The 11,385-nt window shown below is 53.3% G+C and overlaps 1 protein-coding gene across 1 annotated transcript; it reads left to right on the top strand.

Moving 5' to 3' along the window:
* Positions 1 to 1,038: 1,038 nt before the first annotated feature.
* On the top strand, positions 1,039 to 10,344 carry LOC129010650 (keratin, type II cytoskeletal 71). Its single transcript, XM_054445169.1, has 9 exons — positions 1,039 to 1,547; positions 3,935 to 4,149; positions 4,824 to 4,884; positions 5,450 to 5,545; positions 5,930 to 6,094; positions 6,264 to 6,389; positions 7,741 to 7,961; positions 8,656 to 8,690; positions 9,511 to 10,344. The coding sequence occupies exons 1-9, from the start codon at positions 1,107 to 1,109 to the stop codon at positions 9,720 to 9,722; spliced, it is 1,572 nt and encodes a 523-aa protein (XP_054301144.1). The 5' UTR covers positions 1,039 to 1,106; the 3' UTR covers positions 9,723 to 10,344.
* The last annotated feature ends 1,041 nt before the right edge of the window (positions 10,345 to 11,385 follow it).

Here is an 11,385-nt window from a genome sequence, read left to right as displayed (position 1 = left end):
TGACATCGTGCTTACTGGGTCGCCCCCATTGGGTCTTTCTGGCCTGAGCCTGCCCGCAGGCTTGCACTCCTGGGGAGGGCTCAGCCAGCCTTGTTCTTGGCCCACTTGGGCCTGGACAGATGCAATAGAAGTTAAGTTTCATGCTGATAACAGCTTCTTTATTTGAACTCTAAACAGATGATTACTGTCCTCAAGTTGTTCCTAGTCTTATTAGCAGATACACATTGGAGGAGAGACAGAAATGATGAAGTGGACCACCCGGGAATCCCCATAACCCTTCAGGCCATGGGCCAGCCTCTGTCTTTGTCTTCTCTGTACCTCCTTCCAGTCGAGTCTCCGAATTTCTCAGCCACCTGCCCCAATTCCATCCTCCTTTTCTCTTCCTCATTTTCTCTGGTGGTTTGAAGCCTCCAGCCTGCTTTATTATGGGCGTTTGAGGGGGGTGAAGTGAGGATAATTCCCATGGTTGGCTCTGGCCTGGGCTACTCCTGTCCCATGCTAGCGAGAGGGTCACTCCACCTCCTAATACCCGATGAGTGAGAGCAGCTGCCCTCTATGGATTATGTTCCAGGAGGCCTGGGGAGAGGTGACGCCTGATCAGTCCCTTTCCAGGAAGGAGGAGAACAGAAGTTGGAGGCCCCAGTACTCTACCCAGTGTCCTGAACTGTCCAGGAAAGTCCATCCTGTCTTCACCTGCTGCATCCCCAGGAGGAAGCCAACAACCCAGAGAAGATTAATCAGGATAGGGATGGTGCATTGCCAGTGACATCCCCCTGGCAAGGCTGGGGCCTGGGGCAAATTACCCTATAACAGCAGGTTAATTAGATAAGACCCAAATTACATGAGCAAAGCTTGCAAGCCCAGCAATTTGAAGGTTTCATGTTGTTTCAGAGGTGGAGAGGGCTTGATCTCTAGCTCAGCATAGAGAAAATGACTTCTTGCTCCCAGGCAAGCCAAACCCACGAATTAAGCTCTTGACTGCCCATCCACAAGCCCCAGTGCCAAGCACATATAAAGGCACCTGCCAGTCCTCACTACAACCAGCAGAACCTTTTGGGATTTTGCCTTCCTCCCTCCTGCATCTGAGCTTTGTCTCCACCAGCAACATGAGCCGCCAGTTCACCTGCAAGTCAGGAGCTGCCACCAAGGGGGGCTTCAGTGGCTGCTCGGCTGTGCTCTCGGGGGGCAGCTCATCCTCCTTCTGGGCAGGGAGCAAAGGGCTCAGTGGGGGCTTTGGCAGCCGGAGCCTTTACAGCCTGGGGGGTGCCCGGAGCCTCAATGTGGCCAGTGGCAGCGGGAAGAGTGGAGGCTATGGATTTGGCCGGGGCCGGGCCAGTGGCTTTGCTGGCAGCATGTTTGGCAGTGTGGCCCTGGGGCCTGTGTGCCCAACTGTATGCCCACCTGGAGGCATCCACCAGGTTACTGTCAATGAGAGCCTCCTGGCCCCCCTCAATGTGGAGCTGGACCCGGAGATCCAGAAAGTGCGTGCCCAGGAGCGAGAGCAGATCAAGGCTCTGAACAACAAGTTTGCCTCCTTCATCGACAAGGTGGGTCTTCTAGGACCTGGGGAACTTGTGAACAGCCTTCCTTTTCTCTTCTTGGAACATAAGATTTTGTTACAGCAGGAGAGATTGAGGTTAGATGTGAGGAAGACTTTACTGTGGACAAGGTAGGTACATCCCATCAACAGGGTGACCTGTATAAGGTTCTCTGTGTTGTCTTTCCAGAGAGAAAACAGAGGCAGGTCAATTTCTACTGGCAGAGGCTTCTCAGGGCTCCCAGCAAGGGATGTGGTCCTTCCTCTTGAGGGCTAGCTTGGTGCCATTGCTAGGCCTGCAGGCCATGTGCAGAAAAGGCCTGTGAGAGCCAGTCTCACCCAGAGTAAGCAGGGAAGCTGTCCTCCTCCCCTGGCATGCTGTCCTGCCCACTAGTCACTTGCCCAGCGGATCAAGAGCAGCAGGAAGGGGCCGCTTCAAGCCCTCTGATTGGGCATTTGCTCCAGTCAGTTGAAGACTTTCTTGAGAGGCAGAAGAGGGCACTGGGGAAGGGGACTCCACAGTGCTCTTGTGTCACTGCTGGCCAGCTGAGTGGCTCTGGGAAGGTTATTTGCTGTCTGTGTCACCATCTCCTCATCTCTAAAATGGAGATAATAACCTCCGTCTTGGGGTTGTTGTCAGGCTTATAAAAGAAAATGCAGATGAAGATCTTGTCACAAGCCTGACGCACACTAAATACTCCAAAAATGATTGTGATTGTGACTCTCATTTCTTATCTCTGGAAGGTGGGGGAGGGAAGCTCGGTGGAGGAATCAAAGGTGTCTAGAGACCTGAAGAGATGACACAGTCCAGATAGGCCCCCGACTTCTGGCAGAGAAGAAATGATTATCCCTATTGTATGAGTCACTGAAAGCATGGAGGTAAATGGCATTCCCAGGGTCATTTGGGGAAAGGGAAGGGTGAGGCTGGACCCTCAGCCTTTTGCCTCCAGACCCAGAGGAGGAGACTGGAGGGCTCTGTTGGCTCTGTGGCAGTCAGGCACCAAGAACGGGTCAACCCAGGACAAAGTCTATGGGTGAGACAGTCATGTGGCCATCAGAGCTTAGCCAGCTCCTACAGCTCAGACTTCCTGCCTGGAGGAGTCCCTCCTGCCCTCGGCTCAGCCTCAGGGGCTAGGACTGGCTCTGTGGCTTCTTATTCTTCTAAGCCTTTTCATATCTGCAAGATCAAAGTGTTCTGAGATGGGGTCTGGGCGATGGGAGTGGACTGATTGATTTTTGGCTCTGCTGGTCAAAACCTACAGAAGGATAAAGTCTGGAGACATGGGAAGAAAGATGAACATGAGGATGGTCACATCTTTTTTATAAAGATGGTCTGCCCAGAGGGAGGGGAAGGAGGCTGAAAGGCTTGGACACTTCCCAAATAATTTCAGTCTCCAGAGATCAGTCCCTTAACCTCAGGCAGCCAGAGAAAATGGGTAAATCCTTTCGGCATCCAGATGTGTTCAGTAGTGCAGGTGTGTATTGTGGTGTCTCAGATGCAGGATTTACTCTGTGGTTAATGCTCAGCCTCGTAGATCACATGAAAAATTCAGGATTGGTTAAACCAGACCAAATGCTGGAAGACGGGCTAGAGGCAAATTTTCGGGGAATAATTCTATCTCGACACTGAATCTTAGATAGTTTTCCCACGTCTGTGTTTCTGATTTGGGGGAAGACAACCCTATTCAAGCAGTAGTTGTGCTCATGTAGATTAAGGGAAGTCACATTTTAAAAACTGTGCTCCCCATCCCCAAAAACCAAACAAGAGGTGTGTATGGACATCTCCTTCTGGCCGGTTTCCTGGCTCAGTGAGGGGCTACAATGGGATCAGGAGCTCCATCTGTCCTTCGTGTTCCATGCGCCATGCTTGTTGCAAAGAAGATGGTTCTGGGAGCAGGACCAAAGAGGGAGAGGAGGGGCTATAAGCAAAGATGAAGCTGGTGCCTGCTCCAGACATTTAAAATACCTAGAAGCCCTTGGCCCAAGCCTTACTGAGCTCTGACATGCCCTGAAATGAAGAGCAGACTTTTCTTCAGGATGATCAACCTGTCCAAAATGGTAGACCCATCCTAGTTTCTCTGCTGGTATTTTCAATCACAGCCAAGCCCTGAGTTGGTGCAACCATGGAGGGCGCTGGGTGATTGCATGCATGGGTTACAGGGACATGTGTCTAGATTCAGTTCCAGGCTCCACTGCTTCTTAAACTGTTGGGCCTTGGAAAGAGCCGAAGTTGCTCTGTGTCTCAGTTTTCTCTCCACAGCAGAGGGTAATGATTTGCCCACCTCTTTCAGCTCTATTGAGGAGAAAATGCAGATAGAAGCTTTACACAATGCCCTGTGAGAGACACGTGTGACTATTACTGCTGGGGTTCAGCACTTTCCGGGATTTGGGTTCCAGGTGCGGTTCCTGGAGCAGCAGAACCAAGTGCTGGAGACCAAGTGGGAGCTGCTGCAGCAGCTGGACCTGAACAACTGCAAGAACAACCTGGAGCCCATCCTCGAGGGCTACATCAGCAACCTGCGGAAGCAGCTGGAGATGCTGTCCGGAGACAGGGTGAGGCTGGACTCGGAGCTGAGGAATGTGCGGGACGTAGTGGAGGACTACAAGAAGAGGTGAGCAGGAGGAGACCCCCTGTAACTGGACAACTGCCCCTGTCCCTCTGAGGGACCCCTGGCAGTCACCCCAGCTTAAATGTTATGGAGGTCGGTGGGGGACATTGTTCTGGGTCATACCAAGCAGAATCACCCCAACAAAACTCTGGAACTTGCTCTCTGCTCCTCCAGCCTCTGGGCTGACTCTTACGACAAATGCCCAGTGAGCTGGGCAGTGGGCAGAGGGTTTTCTCTGGCTCTGGGTTTAGGGAATGTTTGGGGAAACCACTCATGTTCTCCTCCCGTGTAAGAGGAGGGTTAAGTGCATCTGGCTCCAAGACTGCTCTCAAGGGTAACTGAGGAAACGCAGATTGGAGCACTTTGTCATTTGTAAAGCTGTACTCAAATTCGGGGAGGGCAGTTCACATCTTGCTTCCTCTGAGAGTCCTGCAGGGCATTTGCTCCATGTGCTCCTTCCTCATTTGCCAAGCTAGATCTTTAAAGTCTCATTCTTCCAAACTGGTTAGCCTGTTCCCTCCTCCAGGAAGCCTTCCCTCACTTACCCCTGCCCAGTACTTTGCAGCCCCCAGCACCTGTATCTTCTGATGGACACGCTGCTCCTTGCTCAAATGCTGCCCTGTGCAAGCAAGGGCTTTCAGTGAGATATTAACCAATGAGCCCTCGCATTCCCACAGGTATGAGGAGGAAATCAACAAGCGGACAGCAGCAGAGAACGAGTTTGTGCTGCTCAAGAAGGTGAGGGGAAGGCAGGTCCTGAGTCTCGGGGGCTGGCCTGGGACCTGGAGGAATGGAGCCTGCCAAGGTGCTCTGTTAACCCCCCTCAAGGTGAAATGATTCAGGAAGAGCAAGGTGAAGGCAGAGAAAACTTGATGAAAGACTATCCAGAAACAAGAATGAAAAGGCAGGGAGGGTGCTGGTGAGAGGAAGCCTGATTGCATGTCCAATGCAGCTGTGGTTTGAACATGGAGAAGAATACAGAGGACAACACTGAGGGGCTCCCCTGCAGCCCCGGGACCCGGCTCAGACACCACAGGCGCTTCATTCCCGCTGAGGGAACAGATTCCCAGGGTGGGGTGGAGTAGGGCTGGGCCTTTGCTCCTTTGTCTTCTTTCCCAAGGCAAAGTGAAGAGAAGAGAGTGACTCCTTCCTCACTCAGGGAACCCAGGCAGGGATGGCTGTTGCCTTCTTGGCTGTACCGGCAGTGACAGGGGATGGCGGGGGCATCAGGCAACCAGAAGGGATGGCTGTTGCCTTCTTGGCTGTACTGGCAGTGACACAGGATGGTGGGGGCATCTTTCAGGATGTGGATGCGGCTTATGCCAATAAGGTGGAACTGCAGGCCAAGGTGGAATCCATGGACCAGGAGATCAAGTTCTTCAGGTGTCTCTTTGAAGCCGTAAGTCTGTCTACCCACTTGGTTCATCTAGGGGAGGCTGGTGGGTTAAACTCTATTCTAGGGGCTGCAGGAGACATGGAGGCCCCAGCCCTCAGTGAGACCCCTCAGTTAGCCAACCATCTCCTGCATCAGCCTTGCGAGGCTCCTAGGTCTGCACCCTCTGAGCGGGAAGGGAATGGGCCAGGCCCTTGCTCCATGGCAGTGGGAATCTGTCTGGGCCCAGCAGAGAACTTGCTTTGCCGCAAAGGAAACAGCCCTGGAAGGCAGCAGCCTTGGGTTCCAGCCTCCAAGATGGCATCACCAGAATTTGCTCATCTTGTGTGGGGGTGGTGGTTGGCCTCCACCAGCGGTTGAGCCGAGAGACCATCTCTGTGTCCCCTGCAGGAGATCACTCAGATCCAGTCCCACATCAGTGACATGTCTGTCATCCTGTCCATGGACAACAACCGGAACCTGGACCTGGACAGCATCATCGACGAAGTCCGCGCCCAGTACGAGGAGATTGCCTTGAAGAGCAAGGCCGAGGCTGAGGCCCTGTACCAGACCAAGGTGAGCTGGGCTGAGGTGGGGCCAGGGAGAGTGATGCTAGCGGGCAGCAGATGGAGACAGATCATGCCCAGAATAGAAGCAGTGTCCCAGTAAGTGTCTGTTGTGTTCTGATCCCGAGATACATGCACTCCCACGACACACTCATGACTCTGTGCTTTGGGGTCCCCAGTTCCAGGAGCTTCAGCTGGCAGCTGGCCGGCATGGGGACGACCTCAAAAACACCAAGAATGAAATCTCGGAGCTCACTCGGCTCATCCAGAGAATCCGCTCAGAGATCGAGAACGTGAAGAAGCAGGTGAGAGCACCTTGGCCTTCGCCTGTGGTCAAGTGCAGGCGAGCATGAGTAGAGGGGAGATGAGCTGCTGAGAACATGGGCCTCCCAGATCGCTGCCCGGGATAAGAGAGGAGGCCAGTGAGGTCACTGCCTCAAACACCTGGAGCAGGATGTCCCTGGGGGCTATTCATCTCTGACTCACTCCAAGGACCTCGGCCTCGAAGCCCCTCCTTAGGAAGCCTCCTCAGCACTGGGCTAGGACCTTCCCCCAGCGATGTACACTCCTGGCACCTGTGCTTCCCTGTATTTGTCACACTTCCTGTTATTACTGACACTGCCACTAGACTGAAAGGGGGCAGGGAGCTGGCTGCTTTGAACCCTGTTTCCCCAGCATGTAGCACAGTGCCTGGCACATAGTCGCAGCTTGATAAACATCTGTGGAGTTAATGACTGAGATGGAGAAATGGGCTCAGGGAGCACCCATTAAGGTGCGTTGTTAAGGATTGACTAGGGACTACTCCCAGGAATATAGGATGCAGCCTCGGCTTGTAGGTGAGACACAAGATGTACATATATGACAGCAATGGCAGCGGCACCTATTCTTCTATCACACTTCATCCTCACCAAGACCCCGAGAGGCAACAGTTGCCCTCACTGTTGTTACAGATGAGGAAACTGAGGCTCAGAGAGGATAAGGGGGTTACACAGCTGGTAAGTGGCAGAGCTGTGATCTGAACCAAGGTCTCCTGACTCCTAGTCCAGTGCTCCCTCTATTCTCTTGTGGGCTTTAACACTTAGTTGCTTTGTGACCTTGGACAGGTTACTTCTGCTCACTTCACAGGGTGTTGCAAAGACTAAATGCACTAAGTTATGTCAATGGTATGTACAGTATTGAGCCTGGTGCTGGCACACACTAAGTGCTTGGCAAATAATAGTTGCTCCCGGGGTGTGTCCTTCCCTGTCCCCCTCGACTGTGGTGCCATGCTCCTGGGCAGCTGCTGCCCTTGCGTCTGCCACAGCATATTCAACCATCTCTCCTCCCAGACCTAAACAACTCGAGAGCATTGCTGTCATTCATTTAGTGCCCTTGGCACAATATGGCTGAATAAATGTCTTTATGCCGAACTAAAGTGGCGCTCAGGAGGGCATGGCTGCATGATTTCCATCACCCACACATCCAACACAGGGAACGGGGCTAGAGCTAAGGAGGGAGGTGCCAGCCCCAGAAGGGGCTCTGCTGCAAGGAAGTGTGATGGTGTGTGTAGGGTGGAGGCGGGCCACTCTGCCCCACTCTAAGGACCCAGAGGGATTTGGATGTGGATGGTTGCAGTGGCTCCTCCAAGTTTTTTGACTTCACCAATTCCTTCCTTAGGCTTCCAACCTGGAGACTGCCATCGCTGATGCTGAGCAGCGGGGAGACAATGCCCTGAAGGATGCCCGGGCCAAGCTGGACGAGCTGGAGGGCGCCCTGCACCAGGCCAAGGAGGAGCTGGCGCGGATGCTGCGCGAGTACCAGGAGCTCATGAGCCTGAAACTGGCCCTGGACATGGAGATCGCCACCTACCGCAAGCTGCTGGAGAGCGAGGAGTGCAGGTGGGCGAGGCATGCCCAGGCAGGAGGGCCCCAGGGGTTTGGGAAGACCCAAAGGAGAAAGCCTAACACATCTCAATCCAGAAGAGATGAGTTCTTAGGAAGTGATGGGGTGATGAGCATAGAAATAATGATAGTAATTAACAATACTACCATGAGTGGTCATGAGTATCCACTCAGTAGACTGTGAGAGCTTGCTTCATGGCAGGCACTGTGCTATGTAGTAAGCTATGCAGATTTGTTCATTCTTCTTGGGCATACTAGAAACATCCACCACCCTACTCCCTGCAAAACCCCATTACTCTATTAGGCATTCTTGTTCCCTCTTCCTGATCTGTCCATGTGCAACATGGGCTTGTTGGGGGTATGCCGGGGCAGCCACCCCAGCTTCCCCAGGGCTTTACAGGGGTGGCAGGCTGGTGTGTGGACCTGACACTTGGGAGGTGGATACACTGCCCCCATGTGTGCAGCTCTTGTATACTATTGTTTGACTAGGGTTGTTGTCTGATTACCCCAAAGATTCAGGGGTAGTCTCCAAAACTTCTCAGGCTCTGCTTGCATCAAAGAAGCTTTGGAATTTCCACAGGTGCCTGTTGGGTTCAAAAACCCACATAAGGCTGATAGTGGCAGTAGCTTTGAAGAGACTGTGAGCTGGATGACTTCTCTTCTCCTCTTATTTTATTTCTCTCCTTAACAGGATGTCAGGAGAATTTCCCTCCCCTGTCAGCATCTGTAAGTATTTGTATACTTTGACCTAAAATTGTAAAATCTGCAGACTGGAAAGGACCTTAGTGACACCCTCTGTGTGTAGATGAGGGATCTAAGAACCAGAGAGGGAAAAGCTTTGCCTGAGATCACAAAGCCAGATGGCAGAGCCATGGCCAGAATCGGCTTTCCTGACTCGCAGGCCAGGCGTCCTTTATTCTTATCCCTCCGACTTTCTGTTCCTAGGGGATGGCAGCAATGGAAAGCTATTGTCATGGGAAAGCAAGGGTCATGTTGCAGAAAAATGATGCATGGGTCTGTGTGAGGCTTAGCTAGTCAGGTTTGCAAACTGCAACCAGACCTGGGCTTGGGAAGTAGGGAGAGCTGAGGGAATGAGAGAATGAGGGATCTCAGAGGTCAAGCTGGCAGTATCAGATCACTGCATTGCTTAGCAGGGCTAAAAGAGTTAAACCAGAGCTTGGGAAAGATGCCTGCTGTGGGACAGCTAGCAGGAGGAAGAGGTTAGAGGCTGGGAAGTTTAGCAAAAAGGCTAATAGAAAGGGCAGTGGGTGGGGGTCCAGGAGGACAGGTAGGGGTATTGGTACCTGGACCAAGGAGTAGGGCCTCTGAGCATTAATGGGGCAAGACTCAGCCAGATTGGATATAAGCTGAGCAAGCCAAGGACAGAGCATTAGGGAAGCTGTCTTTGGTACATTCTCCCCAAGGGGAGGGAGCGGGTGTGCACCTCCCCACTCAGCTCCTCCAAGAAGAGCCCTGTCTGCCCTGGGGAAAGGAGGCCTCCTCAGCTCTCTGCCTGAGTGGGTATTGGCTTCGGCTCCCCCTGCAGCCATCATCAGCAGCACCAGTGGTGGCAGTGGCTATAGCTTCCGGCCCAGCACGGTCAGCAGCGGCTATGTGGCCAACAGCAGCAACTGCATCTCTGGAGTGTGCAGCGTGAGAGGCGGGGAGGGCAGGAGCCGGGGCAGTGCCAACGATTACAAAGACACCCTGGGGAAGGGTTCCAGCCTGAGTGCACCCTCCAAGAAAGCCAGTCGGTAGAGAAGACTGCCCCGGACCCTGCCTCATTCCATGACCCAGCTCTGGATTCCACACTGTACTTCCCACAGCCCACTCTCAGCTCCACCTCCACCCTACTAGTCCTGCTCCCGTACACCTGGCACTGGCCTTGGCCACCCACTTCTCCCAGCCTGTGTCTTCCTGAGCCTAGGAAGGCCTGGATGACCAAGCTTGGTAAAATTCCTCCCTGTACACACCCTATTCACTCCTTGGCTGTGGTCCCCCAGCTACACCACCAGCCCAGGTCCCAGCTGCCAGCTTTCCTCCTCTGCCCGGCCTCTGGCTCAGTTGCTAACTACTCTGCTGGGCTCCCTGGGTCTCTGCCCAAGGCCCTGCACACACTGGGGCCTAGCATAGTTCCTGCCTATGCTAGGAGCTGGCTCTGTGTTCAAGAAAAGGAGGACTGAAGGACAAACACCAAGAGTGGCCCAGTCCCCACCCCCACATCTAGCTCAGTCTCAAATCTGAGTGGGACCAAGTGCAATTCAGGGCCTTTTTCTCCACTGACCTGCACCCAGAAGCAGAGAAGAGCAGGCACTGTTCACTTTTCCTTTATTCTTAACGGCCTTCCTCTGTTGCATCCTCAATAAACAGCACAATCACATGGCTTGGTCTCTGAGTATTCAAAGTATGCACATGCACCTCAATTCACTCACATGAGCGTGCACCATGTACATTCGTGAATGCATGAAGCACAAACATACACACACACAAGTACATCACTGTGTATTGCCCATGCAGCCTATATGTCTGTGTTAATTTTCATGAGGCAAATGGGGTGTGGAGCAGGGTCTGGGAGGAAGGGCAGGGAGGGAGGAAAGGAGAAGCCCAGAAAGAGTGTGCATGTACTGGCTGGAGGCTTCAGCAGATGGACACTCACAAACTGTGTCCAGTGACAGAAATGGTCATGTTCCTGACCTGACCTTGCCTCTTTCTGAGACTGCACCTTTCCTCGTCGGAAGGTGGGCTTAGTGCACAGGTATTTGCATTTGTCCAGCCCTTTCCTCACTGCTCAGAGGCCTGGCCTCCTGCAGGGGTCAGCAGGTGGGAGTCCCACACTCTTGGCTTCTCAGATGGAAAGATAAGTAACAAGTCTTGGAAGTTGGGGCTGGTGTAGGGAGGAGTGAGCTGGGGTCCCACCATGGGGTGGGGGGGGGCTATGAATTTCAGTGACTGTGGGGTTGGCACTTCCCCAGACATACTCCTATCCCACCTTCCAGAACCACTATGGTGATGGCCAGTCCTGCCTTGGTAAGGGGTGTAAGGAGAGTGAACAGACAGATTCCCCAAGCCAGCTCTGTGTCTTGGGTGGGGAGGGGAGGTGTAGGAGGTGCAGGGCATTTGCAGGTGGGTGGGAAGCCAACGTCTTTGCAGTGAGTGGGCAGCGACCTAGTCTCACAGTAGCCACACTAATAACATCATCTGGAGGAAGGAAGAGGGTTTCAGTTTCATAGAGGAGCAGGGAGGCCTGGTGTTGGGGCTGGGCTGGAGGGGGATCAGAGGATGAGGGTTTGGGGCAAGAAGACCAAGTATAATGGAAGAGGAAGACAGAGGGTCCAGAGGAAGGGACGGATGGTCTGAGTTGACATCTAGGACATTTAGAGTAGTGACTGGGGCTTAGGGCAAGGCTCAAAAGCCCCTGCCC

Source organism: Pongo pygmaeus, chromosome 10 (assembly GCF_028885625.2).
Source record: "Pongo pygmaeus isolate AG05252 chromosome 10, NHGRI_mPonPyg2-v2.0_pri, whole genome shotgun sequence".
In the NCBI taxonomy this organism is placed as follows: domain Eukaryota; kingdom Metazoa; phylum Chordata; class Mammalia; order Primates; family Hominidae; genus Pongo; species Pongo pygmaeus.
This window is presented reverse-complemented; position numbering and strand designations above follow the sequence as displayed.